Source organism: Podarcis erhardii (assembly GCF_964252035.2).
Source record: "Podarcis erhardii genome assembly, chromosome: 5".
In the NCBI taxonomy this organism is placed as follows: domain Eukaryota; kingdom Metazoa; phylum Chordata; class Lepidosauria; order Squamata; family Lacertidae; genus Podarcis; species Podarcis erhardii.
This window is the reverse complement of record NC_138509.1, coordinates 96,111,531-96,129,349: the sequence shown is the minus strand read 5'-3', so window position 1 is coordinate 96,129,349 and position 17,819 is coordinate 96,111,531. Positions and strand designations below refer to the sequence as shown.

Genomic DNA, 17,819 nt, shown 5'->3' with positions numbered 1-17,819 from the left:
GTACGTTAAGTTTGAAATCCAAACAAAATAAAAAGATTCCTTCCAGTAGCACCTTAAAGACCAACTATGTTAACTTAGTTGGTCTTTAAGGTGCTACTGGAAGGAATCTTTTTATTTTGTTTTGACTATGGCAGACCAACACGGCTACCTATCTGTATTTGAAATCCAAAAAATAGGTTAAACACACTCTTTGGGCAGAGCAGCTTTTCCCTTAGTACAGGGGTTCTCAAACTTTTTTCTCTGGGCAAGTGATGCAGGTGTATTTTTGTTTTGTAAACATGGGAGGAAATTCACACAGCTCTCCTGCCTTTCAGCTGATGATGGTAGTTGAGGTACTTAAGCCCTGAGCCCTTTAGGTAAATCATTTTGCCTACTGAATCAGCATGCCTGCTTGTTGATAAATTTTGTTTCCTTTATCTAATCTCAGGATGCTACAAATCAGAGTGTGTTGCATCCAGATTATAAAGAGTAGACCTGAAATTGCTGGTCCTGAATAAGTTACAGATAGGTAGCCGTGTTGGTCTGCCATAGTCAAAACAAAATAAAAAAAATCCTTCCAGTAGCACCTTAAAGACCAACTAAGTTAGTTCTTGGTATGAGCTTTCGCTGAAGAAGTGTGCATGCACACGAAAGCTCATACCAAGAACTAACTTAGTTGGTCTTTAAGGTGCTACTGGAAGGAATTTTTTTATTTTGTTTTGGTCCTGAATAAGTCATGGCCATTCATTTCAGTGGGTCCACACTGGGTAGGGCTAATATTGGATACAAGCCAGTATAAAGATTTGTACCTACTAAAATCAAGAGCAAAACTGACCAAACATTCACAGAGCTGGGTTTTTTTTTTTTTTAGTGTTCAATTTCAATAATGAATCATCTAATACAGGAAACCAGCTTGAATGACTTTTTCCTTGTTTTTGTTTCGGGAGCCTATTATTTCAGTTGTCAAGAGATATTTGCAAGCTGGTGTTCTGCTAAAAGCAGTATTTATAAGAGCCCTGTGGTAAAAATTTCCCTGCGACAATTGGTTTAACACATAGTGGGGGCAGGGCTGCTTGTGTGCTGGATCCACCCCCTGGCCAAATTTCACCTAGTTCATGGCATCAAGTGCACACTCTTCTCTTGCCCTTTCCAGCCTTCCCCTTGGGAAAGTTGAGGTGGCGCAGGAGTGTTGGGTGCTGCTCAAAGGTGCCCAATAGCATATGCCCCCAACCACCTGGCAGGTGAGGAGGCAAAGAAAGCTATCATACCTTTGCCTCTCCTCAGCTCTGGATTGGAGGAGCCGATTCCCTAAATGGCTTGTGGGTGAATAGACCCCACTTAACTCAGTGAACTCTACTCCTGACTAGATATGCATACAGCTGTTCGACTTCCTTACTCCTGTGATAATTCGCTTTTTCAAACCATGCTGTTAACCAATTAGCATAGAAATAAAGCTTGATCCTTGACTGCAAGGGTACCTTCCATCCTGGCATGGAACAGATTATTATTTCTGCAGAGCCAACAGAAGCAACTGTCCTTACCATATACATTGATACCTCTGGTTACGAACTTAATTCATTCCGGAGGTCCATTCTTAACCTGAAACCGTTCTTAACCAGCGTTCCACTTTAGCTAATGGGGCCTCTTGCTGCCACCGCCGTACAATTTCTGTTCTCATCCTGGGGCAAAGCTCTTAACCCAAGGTACTACCTTGGTTAGCGGAGTCAGAACCCAAGGTGTTTGTAACCCGAGGTACCACTGTACAATGATGTTACTTGCCCCTGTCCCAGCACTGCTTGCTTTAAAACTACAAATGCATTTGATTACATTTGTGCCCCGCCTTTGCTTAAGGAGTTCTGGGGTTCTCCCCTCCCCTCCCTTTTAGCCTCGCAACCACCCTGTGAAGCAGATTAGGCTGAGAGACAAGGGACTGGCCCACTCTCCCGATGAGCTGCATGGTTCAGTTTGGAGCACAGAGTCCTTAAATCTCGGTCTCCCACTCCTAGAGTCAAATACTTTAGCCACAAAGACACACTGGCTCTTCCTTGCAGAAGGGATGTAGCTTTGTGTCCCCTTTACTGCTTTGCACTGCACTTGGGATGCAGCCAGCGCTTCTGAAGAAAGAGCTTCAGCTTGATATACTAGGGATGTTGATTTGTTCATGTAGCTGACACCCAGTGCTCCCCCCCCCAAAAAAATAGGTGCCAGTACTCACCATGAGGTTGTTAGAGTAAGTATCACACTTTTTAACAACAACAAAAAAGAGGTGCCTGTACTGCATACCCTTGAGTACCCCCTTTTTTAAAAAAAACACTGCTGGCACCAAGTAGTAGCAGCAGGGCAAATTCCATGTACTTTATTGCTGGGAAGATAATCCACCACGGCCCAAATAACAGAACGCACACAAGAGTTTTACAAAGCCCAAAATAGTTTTTATTCACTTTTTCAGATTTCTGTCTCAACAAGACAATTTGCAAACATGCTAAGGCTATAAAATGTCCAACTGGACCAAAGGAAAAAAAAGAGGAGGGGAAAAAAGACATGCAACGCTGACCAATTTTAAAATCACAGCTATTACAAGACTGACCATGCCCACCTGGGCTACTGGCCCCAGACAACAGGGATGGCGTACAGTAACCATGGTAACGTACCACACAGGACTCAGCACCTGAGGTAGGTCTCTTTACAGTAAGAAAATAAAATTTCCTACACCAGTGTTAAACCCTGATCAGCAGGAGCCTGCTAAAAATTGCAGTGGTGGTGGTGGGAGGGATACTTATAGTAACAAATATGCAGAAAATAAAAAGCTTGCACGCAGACAGAGTAGGGCAAAGAATTAATTGTTACAAACACCCAAGTATCTGAAAAGCTTCCCAAGTGAAGTATTAGCGTATTTAGATCACTAGATCTATAATTCAGCAGAGGCCACTTTGAAAACTTTTGCAGACAGCACCAGGGTATCAATCTGATGGTGGTTAATTGCTGTAGTTCATTAATGATGGATGGATGTGCTCAGGAAAGCAGAAGCAGTTTGCATTTCCTTTCTATAAAATATAAACCGAACTCTACTGATAGAGAATGTGTATTCACATTCCCTTTATTGCACCAGAGCAAGTGGCAATGAGTTTTTCTTTAAAGGCATCTAATGCTAATGTGTGGTTCTTCCTCTCTTGCTACTGACAAAGCTCATTTATGAATCTCACAAGAGACACAAAGAAACCTGACCCCCCCCCACTGCAGGCGTGTTATGGGAAACAGCTGCCACTACTTCCATGTGCCCTAGCAATGTGCCAAAGAGCATGATGGGTCTGATGAAACCAAGCCACATCAACAGAACCCATCTCTCCTCTGTGAAGGACAGTGACAACAGGACACAGGAGGAGACAAGGGCAAAAGCCCACTTCCATCCAGAGATCTGGGAAATTCCAGCGCTAAGAGAAAACAGACTGCAGAAGACAGAACAGGGTCTAACGCAGCCTGGAAAAAGCCAGGTTCCCAGTACCGTAAAACTGTACAAAAATGATAGAAAAGAATATGCACTGGTATTAACACAGCGCTCATTTTAATATAAAATAAACAGCTTACATTTCCACTGTAAATATAGGCTATGTACAGAATTCTGTATAGATATAGCTACATGTATAAAGCTTCAATATAGGCCTCTTGATAAATTTATAATCATGGCTCCCTGAGCCATTTTGTAGAGTGCATTTAATAGCAAAAAACTAGTAACAAGAATATGGAATAAATACCATAATAAAAACCATAAAGAACCCTCCTTACAGTACTTTTTAGAAAAGAACTGAATCGTGACCCACAATGCTAAAAATTAAAAGATGAAAAGGCAATAATCTGCTTGGAGAACATGAAGACAGAGGAGTTCCTGCCACAGGCAGAAACTGTTACCCTCCTGATTAAAGTGACATTGCCCTGAATTTTAGCCCTTGACAGCAATCTTATTTTCTGCAGCAGCAAACATGGCATAGAAGCGAGAGTTCTCATTGGACAGGAGAACCGATGGAGTATCAAATTCCATCACCTAGAACAAAAATTAAGGGGGAAACCATTAGAGATACATGGAATGTATACCATTAAACCTTTCATTTACCAAAAGGAGTAACACTGAATAACACAACAACATTAAAGCAGTCCAGCCTTCCTCAACCTAGTGCCCTCCATATGTTTTGACTATAGCACCCATCAGCCCCACACTGAAGCTTTCAAAAACAAGTTTTAAAGCACCCCAACAAAGAACCTGTTCAGATTTTCCTTAAAAGTCTCCAATGAAGAATATCAAACCACCCCTTTAAGGCAGTGTGTTTCATTGCTGAATAGCTCAGAGGTTTTAACATTTAAACCAGACCTGAGATCTCTCCTAATTATGTAAGCATTGCACAATTCTGTCCCGGGTTGAAGAGGGGCTCATTGCAACGGCTTGAGAACACTAGTTCTGTGTGATCTTCTGCGTAGGGGGTGGGGGGGAAAGGTTCATTTCTTGCTCACCTGCCCTTGCATCAGAACCATGATCCGATCAGAACCGAGAACCGTATGCAGGCGGTGAGCAATTGTCAGCATTGTGCAGTCTGCAAATGCCTCCCTGATAGTCTCCTGGATCAGCAAATCAGTCTCTGTGTCCATGGCAGCTGTTGCTTCATCTAAGATCAAGATCTGAATAGAAAGCGTAACATGAACGTTGTTAAAAATAGAGACATACACCTCTCTCAGTGCTCCCAAGAAGGACCAAAAATGTAACAAAACAAAACAAAGCCCTGACAGAAGCTGCCAAGAAAACCAAAGGGCAAGTAGGAAAGTACCGTATTTTTCGCTCTATAAGACGCACCAGACCATAAGACGCACCTAGTTTTTGGAGGAGGAAAACAAGAAAAAAAATATTCTGAATCTCAGAAGCCAGAACAAGAGGGATCACCTCTCGCTGTTCTGGCTTCTGGAATAGCTGCACAGCCTGCATTCACTCCATAAGACGCACACACATTTCCCCTTACTTTTTAGGAGGGAAAAAGTGAGTCTTATAGAGCAAAAAATACGGTAAGTACAAATAGACAAATAAGCGAAGAGAATAAAGTACTTTTCCTAGGTGAGGGAGAGAGACTAAACAGAGAGAGTAGTCACAGGGAGCTGCCTCTCATAGTGGGAATCCATAGACCTTAGTTGTTTAGAGTCCTCCTGCTCTGCCCCAGAGAACAGCCCACTATGAAAGGACTCAAAGGATCCACTGGGTTCACCAGGTGTTCCTGAACTGCAACTCTCATCATCTCTGAACACTGAACACGTTAGTTGACGGGGAGTTGGAAGTCCAACAGCATAAAGAAGGCACCATCTTGGTCACCCAACAGGGTCTTAACCCTAGGAGGCTGAATTCTGCTTTGCGCTGGCTCAACACAAAAAATAGTGCAAACTTGAAACACCACCTTAGCTGGGGGGATTAGGAGGAGGAAGCCTATTAGGCTGCTGGGATACATTGGACCCCTTCTATTATTTACTATGACTAGTATTTCACCTATGCATTTAAAGTTTCTGTTTGCTCCCTCTTCTGCTTTTCGTCCAGGTCCTTCTAATAGCCCATAAATGACTGCCTAATTGGTGGCTTGGATCTTTTCCCTAGGCACAAGGCACAGGCCTGTTTGCCCCCCCCCAAAAAATACAACATTACAGGATGTTCTCTCTGTACGTTCTTCTTCACTACAAAAAATTAAGTTGATATTGTGGGGCCCAGTGTACCACAATACGTTTTGTGTCCATCTAGGAGTCTGCTGGACCCCAACAGCAGATTGATACTGTCAGAATAAATGGTGGATAATGGTTAAAAAAAACGGGACTGCCAAAAACTTCAAACATATGCTGGCTTTTATTGTTTCCTTCTTTTTAAATCCAACATGTGCATGCAATGTGCATCACAGTAGAAAATTGCCCTAGCAGCGTAACAGGAAAGGAGCTGAAACCGTATGCACTCTTCTGCCTGTGCAGATGAGGATAGACCAAGCAAGGAGGCAGAGGATACAAGGAGGCAGAGAGTAAAATGCAGAAAGCTAAACAGGTTTCACTTTTGGGATCAAAGGATGAAGCCGACATGTGTACTCTGAACAAAGACAGCATTCTGGAAAATTATCTACAGTAAAAGATGTGGTAGCCAGTTGACTATTGCTTTAATCCTGACATTGGAACAAGCTTTTCTTAGGGAAGAAGATAATATGCCAAATACATATGGTCTTTGTCTTCTACACACCAGCTCACCTTACAACGGCGCAGTAATGCCCTGGCAATACAAAGCAACTGCCTCTCCCCGACAGAGAAGTTCTCGCCATTTTCCATCACTTCGGATTCAAGTTTCATGGGCATCTGAGAAATCTGAACCAGAACAAGGGAACAGAGATGGATCAATGCTGTGGTCTGGCACGGTTGCAGCACAACAGTGTTTTCCAGGGGCACCACAACCGGTTATGAGAAAAACGAAGTGTGTCACAAGAGTCCAAGCACCTCTCACACAAGGAACACGACACACAGATCCAAGATTAAAAGTAAGCATTCTCCTCTGATTTTTAGAAACCTCCAGCGTGGACCACACCAGATTCACACAGCATCACCAAGGAAGAGCCCCTACCTCAGTCAACAGTGTGCACAAGAATTCATCTGGCACGGTCCTTTATTAATTTATAACATCTGAATCACTTTTACTCAAAAGTGAGTAATGATCTCTGACCCTTTAAGCGCGCAGGTCAGCAGTGATCTTGGAAACCATGTACAAATTGTATGCATATGTGTGTCTTAGAAGCTGTTATCCAGATGGGTTATGCTGACCCCCATTATGTGCATCACTGCACATCTGTGCAAGTCTCCTTAATCCTTCCAACTTTCCAGTTGTTTATATGAGCCAGGCCTCACTCTAAAAAAACAGAGCCAGTAAGGGTATGTGACCAGTTAACAATTGTGCTTAACTTCGAGCCAGATAATTTAATAAATGTATATAATTTGCACCTTATTAGCTTTCCCTGCATTTTTTTTCCTTTTACAAAACAAGATAGAGGACTCGTTTCAGTCAATCCTATCCAATTGCTCTATACCTGAAGGAATGACCAAGGGTACCCAGATGGGTGGGGTATAAATAATAAATTTATGATGATGTTGATGATGATGATTGCTTGCTTGCTAAAAAAACTTTTTTCTCATGCAAATGGGACACTGGCAACCATCTTACATGGCCAAGGTGCTGCACTTGGGCTGCTAAAGAACCCCCAACCCCTGTCACCAATCTCCTTACTTACACAGTCCTTCATGTGAGTCCTCTCCAAAGCATCCCAGATTTGCTCTTCACTGTACTGTGTGAAAGGATCCAAGTTATATCTAGAGGAGGGAAAGAGTGTAACAGGATACGATCACCAATTCTCTTCTCGAAAGGCATGTAAGCACCCACCAAGACACAAGCACCATGGAAATCAGGCCATCTTCAAAAGACAACCTCAAGGTAGCCAAAATCAAAGATGAATTGCTCCAAACCTGCCACTTTGCCCAACGCTCAAATGCCATACTAAGCGGACATGTTTTTGTGACTTTCTGCAGCCAGCACCACAGGCTTAGAAGTCTGTAAGACTGAATCACCTTTGTTCACGCAGGTTAGGTAAAACTAGGGCGCGCTCCCAAAAACAAGTGTCTAGAGCAGAGGTGGCGAACCTATATTGGCCTGAAGGCCAACCCTCCAGGGGCTGTAGAACTAGAGTTGGAAGGGACCCTGGGGGGGTCAATCAAGTCCAATCCCTGCAATGCAGGAATACTGTCCTCAGCCGTCCCTGGGTGGGCTCAAACCACCAACCTTCTGGTTAACAGCCTGACACACTGACCCATTGCGCCACAGAGGACAATTGTGGGTGTGGCCACCATATACAGTTACACACAGAGAGAGCCACGCAACCCTCCCTCCTCGGTTGAAAAACACAGATTAACTGTGGAGTGGGACTTATCAACTGGGTGACAGGGAAGAGGGGAAATCTGCACCCCTCATAAGAGTGCTGGGCTCTGCCCAACCCACTGCTGGGTCTACGGTATTATTATCATCAGCTCCCACTCCCCAAATCAGTAATACCTGAGGGTGGGGTGGGGGAGAAGCCCTTGACCTGGGGGTTAGTCGCAATGGCAACCATTTATCACAGAATACTTAAACCAACTTTTCCCAACCTGGTGTCCTCTGGCTGCTGCCGGACTACAGCTCCCATCATCCCTGACCATGAGCTGCATGGGGCTGATGGGATTTTGGAGTCCAACAACATCAAGAAGGCAACACGTTGAGGAAGATCGAGTCAATATTTAAGCAGCACTAAGATACTTAATTCAATTCCCTTTTGCCTTACAAAAGGAACAAAATGGGGACAGTGGAAGTAGACAGCAGCAGTGAATCACTACTCCATGTCCCAGGGCAATAGAACTCCCTTTTCTATTGTGGCTAAGGCAATTTCACTTGAAGGGTGGCAGGTGAGGGAGAGGAAGATGCAAGCTCTTTTCTACCTCTTTAGCTATGGGTGAAACTAACCTCACGGTACCACTGAACAACACAGGCTCTTGAGGAATTATGGACAGCTTGCTCCGGAGATCTGCTAAGCCAATGTCATTGATTTTCACTCCATCAATTTTAATGCAGCCTCCTGACAGTTCAACCAAGCGGAAGAGAGCCATTCCTAGAGAGGACTTCCCTGGGGTGGAAAAGCAAGGAGGAATTAAGGGTTAACTGGTGACTTCTGTAACACACAGTCATGGTCCAAGTCCAGACAACAGGCAGAAGCAAATACATTAAAAACTCACTCCATGAATGGTTAAAATTAGAGATGCCATGTCAGCCTTTTAGCAGCCAAAAGTTACTTTTTAAAATTTGCCTAATATATTTAGATTCCACCTTTCAAGCAGTTCACACCTTAACATCATGGCTTATAATTGAATAGACATAATATAAAAGTGAAATGGGACAAGGAGAGGAGAATAATAAAATGCAGGTTCTATAGCTACATCTGACTGCAATTCTGAGAGTGAAGGAGCCAAAAGACTATAATAAAAACAACTCTGACCAGAGAAAAAGCCATATTCCTGGGAGGAACCCAGAAGACACTCAATTTATTTATACAGTGGTACCTTGAGTTACATACTTAATCCGTTCTGGAGGTCCCTTCGCAACAGGAAACCGCTCGTAACATGAGGCACGCTTTCTCTAATGGCGTCTCCTGCTGCTGCAGCACCACTGGAGTGGGACTTCCGCTCGCATCCTGGGGCAAAGGTTGCAACAAAGGGCATCTACTTCTGGGTTAGCAGAGCACATAACCCGCAGCATTCGTAAGGGGGACGGTATGTAACACGAGGTACCACTGTATTTATTTATGAAAAAGTATTTCTATACTGCTATATCTTAATATATACCCAAGTCATTTAAAACAATACAAACATACAAAAAAGCGTTAGAAAGACAAAAAGAAACATCAGCAAACCATTTTGGAAGGATGTGTTCTTTACTGCCTGCATAGGCCTGGCAGAAATGAAAGGTTTTCAAAAGATGTTTAGAAGTTGGCACAGAAGGTGCCTGCTGAATCTCTCCTGGCAGAGCATTCCGCAGGATTGGGCCAACGGGACTAAATGAAGCCAAACCATCAAGTTTTATTGTAGTGGGTGTGTCAATTGTGCAGATGCATATAGTTGCCAATGTGCAGGGTGTTCTTCTTCAGAAATAACAAGTGCCAGGCACATAAGCCACTAGGTGGCTCCAGTCAGCTTTCATTGGTACTGATGGCAGCACTTTCGCAAAGATACAAGGGGCTGGATTTTAGCTTCCTGGAGTGTTGCCTAGATATGTCCTTACCTGACCCTGTCCTTCCCACAATGCCAATCTTTTCCTTGGGTTTGATGGTGAAGGACACTTTCTTGAGGACAAGCGGCAAGTTCTCCCGATACCGCATTTCTGCATTTTCGAAGATGACTTCTCCTTCCTGGGGCCAGTCTGGAGGGGGAGCCTTGTTCTTAATCCGAGCTGGAGCCTCCAGAGAAAGAGTCTTAGAAAGTTGCAGAGGTTAAAAAAAAAGAGGTCAGGTGTCAGCTGAGAACAGTGGCCCCAGGAATATGTTCTCATAAGAGACTACAGCTGGTAACTGACTCTTCAACACAAGCAAGATTCAACAGAAACTGACACATCATGCATGGGAGAGATGGGGCAGCTCCTGACCTCGAAGCATTTTTACTGAGATCAAGGCACTCTTTCCCTCAAATCTTCAGTCATGGAAGGAAAATACCCCATGATGATGGGACAGCTCCTCTTACATCCAATTTGGGAACAAAAGTGTCAGAAGCTTCTGGAGCAAAGAGCTGTCTCAGTTACAGCTATTGCCCAAGGTATTGGTTTCTCAGAGAATTCTCTCTCACCCCTCCTCATTGCATAAGCTAGATGGATTATGACTACATAAACTTTTGGGGATAAATATTGGCAATGCGGGAAATAAATCTAGGACACAGAGGTGACCTTCTGTCAAACTCTTTTCTCAGCTCTCTGTTGAGTATTGCTGCTGTACTACCAAATTTTATTTTTGAGAGCAGATTCAGCTTTGACAGCCCCCAAAACTGAGGGGGTGCCTCCTCCCAGTGGAGATTTCAGACACTTCCTGAAACGGAGGGGAAAAGTCACCATCACAAGATCTCATCCCCTTCACAAACAGAAGGAACCTCACAACTCAGAACATTCCTTCTTTCTTTATTTTGACAAGTGTTCTTCCTGGAGTTCAGTTGCCAATATTGTACGAGAGTTACTCTGTGCCAACACAGTGCAAAGTAAAGTGATTTCATTTAAATAACAATCCTCCACATTTTTATGATCATGCCACCCACAAGGTTAAGCTCATGTCACAACGTGTCAAATTAAGCCAATTTTTAAAATATGTTTTTCATTAATGCTTCTTAATGAAATTTCCTAAAAGAAATGAAAATTAATGCAGTCAAATGATACAGAATAAATCAAGACAAAGTGTTATATGCATACATGTAAAAATTAAGCCAGTACAGAGCACAGTTAAATGGCTGGAGGGAGTTTTATATAGAGAGGTCATCTAAGACCATTAAAAGCAATAGAAAAATATTTTGAGTACCTTGATATAGTGGTCAATCCTCTCCACTGAGGTGAAGCGGGCCTCTGTCTCTGAAGCTAGCCTGACTGTGAACTGGAATAACCCTGTGAGCTGATGACAAAACAGACAAGGATGTTATCTTTAAAAAATAAATAAATGCATTTTAAAAGAGAATGCTTCTAAGGACTGGTGATAAACATTTTAGATTAATCTGAGTAGTGATATGCAAGGAACCAATATGGAATCTGAACTATTGCCACAACAGTAGAAGAACAACATGAGAATTATAAGAGGCTCTTAGATTTAACCTAAAGAAAGTGATTTGAAACCTCAAAGATAGCAATTTCATTCTAGATTCCTACTCTTTCCTCCTGTTGTCCTATTAATCTGTAGGTAATAAGAGTCTGTGTTGGTAGCCTATTGAATTAATTGACCACAAAGGTGTGTTTTCTATCCAAATCTAATGGTATTTTAAAATGAAAAACACTATTTACTTTTAAAAATTAAAAACAGCTTCTGAACACAGACTAGTGGTTATGATTTCTCATCTTCATTTGAATGAATTTAGCTTTCCAAGTAAACATCAAACATTAATGATTTCCTTATACTGGGCTGCCTTCAGATGTCTTCTAAAAGTTGCAGTGTTATTTATCTCCTTGACATCTGACAGGACAGTGTTCCACAGGGCTGGTGCCACCACCACGAAGGCCCTCTGTTTGGTTCCCTGTAACTTCACTTCTTACAGTGAGGGAACCACCAGAAGCCCCTCGGATCTGGACCTCAGTGTCTGGGCTGAACGATGGGGGTGGAGACCCCCCCCTCAGGTATACTGGGCCGAGGTCGTTTAGGGCTTTAAAGGTCAGCACCAACACTTTGAATTGTGCTTGGAAACATACTGGGAGCCAACGTAGATCTTTTAGGACCGGTGCTATATGGTCCCGGTGGCCGCTCCCAGTCACCAGTCTTGCAGCCGAATTCCGAATTAATTGTGGTTTCTGAGTCACCCTTAACATAAATGCAAAAAAAGAAAAAAAGCTCCATGGTATTATGTAATATCAGCAATCCAGCCAATGTCTGTGGGCTCAGACAGAGAGGCAAAGCAGGGTGGCCAGTTTTTAGCTTTTATTATAGATATGGTCAAACAATATATTTTTACTACTGCACAAGAATGGCGTTTCTACTTACACCTGGAGTTCAAAGATTCAAATGCAATTTTGAAAACTTCAGAAGGGACGCCATTACCTGAACAGCATAGGAGATGGCCAGCCCAGCATAGGCAGGCGAGATCTGGCCGTGCATGAGAACAATCATTAGGCCAGTGGTCGTAATGAGGGCAATGCTGACAATATCCAGTCTGACAGCGAGCCAGCGCATTGCACAGCTGAACAAGTAGAAGGGTGACTGATTGTCATCCAGCAGTTCTTGATATCTAAAAGGAAAATGATGAGAAATATTAGTAGGATTCTAGGTAGCTTACCTTTGTTTTAAATGCAGAGAAATTTCACCAAAAATTGACTGCAGTCAAATGACAGCAGTCAGTATATATAGAGTCCAGTAACGTGCAAATACTGTGTTTCAGAGACATAAAGCAATAACCTGCGCAGAAACTCCTGCCCTTTATTGTAGGCATGGATTGTAGAGAGGCCTTGAATGCTTGATGTGATGTGTGAGAGGAACGGGGACTGTGTAATGTTGTCCAGACGCTTCAGCTCCCGAATGAAGACTCTGCAGAAAGAAAAGAATCAATTGGAAGGGCGAGATATCTGGCCCTGCAAACTACTTGTGTAACCTGTCTGGGGGAACATTACTGCAGAATCCCTGAACAACGGTTGCGTTTACCTCGATACAACATGCAGCACTATAAAAAGGACGACAAGGGGCCCAACTGCCATCAGGAACCATGGAAAGACACCAGAGATCACTCCCACACAGAAGAACACCAGGATGACGTTCTGTATGAACATTTCCGCTTGAAATGGCAGGCGAACATCAACTGGAAAAAAATAGACGGAGATGGCAGTCTTCACATAGGAGACTGAACACAAAAAGAGTTCTGATCTGGTAAAAGCTCTCCTTCAGAAATTCAGGTCTCACTTCTACCCAGGAAACAGAAACTTACCACCATATTCTTCCAACCCAGGCCATATCTATCCAGAACTCTAATTCTGGCTGTCACCATATCTACAACTTGGCTGTCACCATATCTACAACCAGGCTTGTTCAGCTACAGAAATACCAACCTGCCACTTTAGGAAAAACCCTGACCCACAACTTAATTTGGAGCCATGCTCTCCTCTTTCATCTATATGCATTTGAAAAAAAAAAGTTGCTATATATATGGAATATATGGAAAATAACTGTTTACAGCTGAAAACGCTGGCAGCATTAAGATAAATTCAATAGAGTAAAAAAAAATCGATGGATGTAAAAGTGGAAAACTGATTTGAATGGTTATAGTAAAATATGCAGGGATGTATATGCAAAATGAACCATGGAAAGAGAAGAAGGGAAGTCACTGGATATTTTAACATTTGTAAAATGTTTATTTGGAATTACAAAATTGAAAATTTAATTAAAAAAATTTTTTTAAACCTCACTAGTTTTCATACTAGAAAAAGTCAGTAAGGACTTTCCCTGGGCTGCTTTGGGAGGCAGAGAGTGGGGTATAAAATTGACAAATAAATAAAAGAAATTACTCTGCCCCACCAGTCATAGATACGTTTCATATTTTACATGCATTTTTTAAAGTTTCCATAACATCTGGAGGGGGGGGATGTTTCAACATGCTAAAAAAAAAGCATGTGGTACAGTCTTATTGGAACCACACCACTTCAAATTGGCAGTTATTCTTGTATATTTATTTTCCACATGTGTATGGGTTACATGCTTGAATGTCAGCCAATTTTTTTTTAAAAAAGAATCTACACATAGAAAGCTTGCCACCAGAAGAGGTAGCCCTGGCAGAAACACATCCTTTCCACAGTTACCAGTTAGTCCGAACAGGTCACTTACAGAGACCAAGTATAGGTCATTAACAGAGACCAATTACCTTCATCCATGTCTTTGGAGAACCTATTAAGAATTCGCCCTGCAGGAGTTGTATCAAAAAATTTCATAGGGCTGCGAAGAATCCGTCGGAAGAGCTCATCATGGAGCCTGGAGGAGGCTCTCAATGTCCCCTGCAATGAAAATAAAGGAAGTTTATGGAATTAGACAAAGATATCTGGTATATGCACTTAAAACTAGGCTGAAGAACCTACAGCTCTTCAGATGTGGATGAACTCCCAGCATCCCTGACCTGCCTGGGGCTCATGGGAGTTGGTCCAACAACATCTGGAAGGACAGATTCCCATCCCTGGCTGGCAGGCTTCAAAATGGAGATTCACAGAACATCTCTCAATATCTTTCCCACCAGCTCTTTTCAAAAGAAGCAGCTAGGCTATTGCAACCACAAGGAAGCATCCCTCCTTTCCTTCCTCACAATGCAAGAAGCGAAGCTTCCAAAAGAAAAAGCAGACTCTGCAGAGAGCCCTGGGAATGCTTTCCTGGGAATGCAAACTAGGGTGGTGGCAGCTGGACAGAGGGGGAGAGGGAGGCTCTTCAGTCCATGGGTAAGCCAAACAGGGTTCTCGTTTGGCTTGCAAGTCTATTTCCCCCAAGTCACCTGCTCCACACCTGACATTGTATGCAAAATCAGGTGCAGATGCAGCTGAAAATGAACAACTGGGAACCTTAAAGGATGCATCCAATGTTTCCTTGGAAAGTGGGGCTTGTATAATAATAATAAAAAAAATAATAATTTATTATTTATACCCCGCCCATCTGGCTGGGCCTCCCCAGCCACCCTGGGCGGCTTCCAAAAGAATATTAAAATACTATGATACATCAAACATTAAAAGCATCCCTAAACAGGGCTGCCTTCAGATGTCTTCTAAAAGTGTGGTAGTTGTTGTTCTCTTTGACATCTGGTGGGAGGGCATTCCACAGGGAGGGCGCCACTACCGAGAAGGCCCTCTGCCTGGTTCCCTGTAACTTGGCTTCTCGCAGTGAGGGAACCGCCAAAAGGCCCTCGGTGCTGGACCTCAGTGTCCGGGTAGAACGATGGGGGTGGAGACGCTCCTTCAGGTATACTGGACCGAGGCCGTTTAGGGCTTTAAAGGTCAGCACCAACACTTTGAATTGTGCTCGGAAACGTACTGGGAGCCAATGTAGGTCTTTCAAGACCAGTGTTATATGGTCTCGGCGGCCGCTCCCTGTCACCAGTCTGGCTGCTGCGTTCTGGATTAGTTGTAGTTTCCGGGTCACCTTCAAAGGTAGCCCCACGTAGAGTGCATTGCAGTAGTCCAAGCGGGAGATAACCAGAGCATGCACCACTCTGGCGAGACAGTCTGCGGGCAGGGAGGGTCTCATCCTGCGTACCAGATGGAGCTGGTACACAGCTGCCCTGGACACGGATTTAACCTGTGCCTCCATGGACAGCTGTGAGTCCAAAATGACTCCGAGGCTGCGCACCTGGTCCTTCAGGGGCACAGGTACCCCATTCAGGACCAGGGAGTCCTCCACTCTTCAGTACTCTTTAAATCTTTAAAGAGTATTCAGTACTCTTTAAATCTTCCACCAAATGTCAACCTTGCTGGGACTGCTTGCTGCACTCAAGAGCAGCTCCCAAGCACAGGCAATCCTGGACAAAGTCAGGTTGGCAGTTGGTGCAGATTAATGGTGGCTACAAACCCTGCTGGAATCCCCTGGGCTCAGGAACTCCAGAGTGGATTGAAACCCAGCCGAAAGCAGATTTGGCAGCCCAGCACCAATCAGCTGTGGCTGCAAATCCCATTTTCAGCAGGGATCTCCATTTGTAGCCCAGTATGAGTGTGCTTCCAATTCTTTCCCTTGAATCTGAGTCACCTGACACATCACGGGTTGACAGGCAGGTACCAAAAGGAAATGAAGGAATATTCCTCTGCGATACGACACAAAGCTGGCTCACCTCAGTAAACCTGGCCATTGGGCTCTGCTGCACAAAACGAAAAAAGAAGCCATTCTGTTCCTGCCTCTGAGACATACACATACCTTGACAAAGACGACGCCACGCACAACCTTCAGAATCAGCATGATACACATTGAGAGCGCATAGATGCCAGCGTAGTAATGCATATGTGGGTTGTCCTTCATACTGCTGCTCACAACCGTTTCATTTCCCATCATGAGAGTAGTGTTCTATTAAAAATCAAGAACATACACAGTATATAGATCTGCTCTGTTTCACAGTCAGTTGACCAAACTTTGTATTAGCCTTGAATTTCTATATTTCTACGAATGAAACTCTGCTGGTGGAATTTTTAGAGTCCTTCTGGAAGTCTAGGATAATACGGCTAAATATGCACTTTAACGTCAAAGCAATTATTTAATTAAACCATCAAATCAGGCTCACAAGTTTGTTCTTGCAACAATATAAGGCCCCATTCCCTCTGAGATGAAGTTACTTTGGCTGACAATTATCTTGGAAAAAAACTTTCCCTTGTATACATTATTGCACTTACAGATCTGTCATTCTCCATTCTTTATCCTAGCTCTTTCTAGATACTGGACCAACAGACGCTGTCTCTCAGCCACCTGGTTCTGCTCCAGTATCAAAGCCTCCCTAGAAATAGTTATTAACAATTTTGATTACTAGCTCTCTAAGCTCATTTTGCATATGATTGCTATAAGCTTTAACTACCCCGTCTCCCAAAGAGCTTACTTTCTTGTTGTAAATTTCAACAACCTACAAGGCCATGTGGGTATAATAATATTGACCTACCCTACAAGAGTTAAGTACAATCAAACCTCGGCTCCCAAACACCTCTATTTTAGAACGTTTTGGCTCTCAAACACCAAAAACCCAGAAGTAAATGCTCCAGTTTTAGAACATTTATTGGAAGCCGATTGTCCGACGCAGCTTCCACTTGAGTGAAGAAAGCTCTTGCAACCAATTGGAAGCCGCACTTCAGTTGTGAAACATTTCGGAAGCCGAACAGGATTATGGAATGGATTACATTCAACAACCGAGGTATGACTGTACTGCAACAAGACGATGTATGTAAAGCACTCAGAATGTCTGGAAACACTTTATAAATGACAGGTATTTGTGATCCACTGACTGACAGGATGGTGTTTTAGCAAAGCTGCTGTCTGGCTGGTTCTCACCCTTGTTATGGGAGGATTTGCAGGTGGGCCTGTAGTTCTGTGGGAGAGCACATGCCTTGCAGGATCTAGCCTGGCATTTACAGCTAAAAGGACTGCAGAGACCATGTGATCCCATGAAGACAATCTCTTCTTAATCCACTAGCAAATCAAATATATTGTTGGCTCTTACCCCACTGCCTTGCTTGATCCAGTAACTCAGCCACCAATTGCTGAATGCAGTGCTGCCCACATTCAATATAAAGAGAGCCATGATGATGATAAAAGCAATGGGGCCTCCAGCTGCTTGGATATAGACGCCATAAACTGACCAAGGGACAGAACCTTTGCCTTTCTCTTCCAGCTGCATGAGTTGACCTAAAACACACACATACACAGAAGGGGGGGGGGAGAGAGACAGACAGAGAAGCAAGAAGTGAGCAGACTAACAAGGCAAGACCCAGAGACTGCTATCTGTACTGTGAATGTTTCAGCATCCTCCTTATACAGATTTCCCTATCTATGCATGGCATATAGTTTTAGAAAACAAATAGATTGAAATTATTAGTGGGTCAG

At 43.4% G+C, this 17,819-nt stretch overlaps 1 protein-coding gene and 2 long non-coding RNA genes across 5 annotated transcripts in view; 2 read left to right on the top strand and 1 right to left on the bottom strand.

The window, feature by feature from the left end:
- The first annotated feature begins 163 nt into the window (after positions 1 to 163).
- LOC309342360 lies at positions 164 to 3,843 on the top strand. The gene is made up of 3 exons (XR_014156723.1): positions 164 to 468; positions 681 to 1,000; positions 2,429 to 3,843. It is a non-coding gene; the product is annotated as an uncharacterized lncRNA (long non-coding RNA).
- Positions 2,390 to 17,819, bottom strand: part of ABCC5 (ATP binding cassette subfamily C member 5) — a 45,948-nt gene continuing 30,518 nt past the window's right edge. For all 3 annotated transcript variants that reach the window (XM_081862113.1, XM_081862114.1, XM_081862115.1), the window contains 13 exons: positions 17,437 to 17,621; positions 16,152 to 16,298; positions 14,131 to 14,260; positions 12,921 to 13,074; positions 12,678 to 12,806; positions 12,324 to 12,510; positions 11,103 to 11,192; positions 9,830 to 10,019; positions 8,519 to 8,678; positions 7,260 to 7,338; positions 6,232 to 6,345; positions 4,483 to 4,647; positions 2,390 to 4,018 (listed from right to left, as the gene is read on the bottom strand). In XM_081862113.1, the coding sequence (XP_081718239.1) occupies positions 3,917 to 4,018; positions 4,483 to 4,647; positions 6,232 to 6,345; positions 7,260 to 7,338; positions 8,519 to 8,678; positions 9,830 to 10,019; positions 11,103 to 11,192; positions 12,324 to 12,510; positions 12,678 to 12,806; positions 12,921 to 13,074; positions 14,131 to 14,260; positions 16,152 to 16,298; positions 17,437 to 17,621 (1,832 nt within the window). In that variant the 3' untranslated portion in view covers positions 2,390 to 3,916. The remainder of the gene's footprint in view (positions 4,019 to 4,482; positions 4,648 to 6,231; positions 6,346 to 7,259; positions 7,339 to 8,518; positions 8,679 to 9,829; positions 10,020 to 11,102; positions 11,193 to 12,323; positions 12,511 to 12,677; positions 12,807 to 12,920; positions 13,075 to 14,130; positions 14,261 to 16,151; positions 16,299 to 17,436; positions 17,622 to 17,819) is intronic.
- Positions 4,655 to 5,629, top strand: LOC309342459. Its single transcript, XR_014156837.1, has 2 exons — positions 4,655 to 4,794; positions 5,031 to 5,629. It is a non-coding gene; the product is annotated as an uncharacterized lncRNA (long non-coding RNA).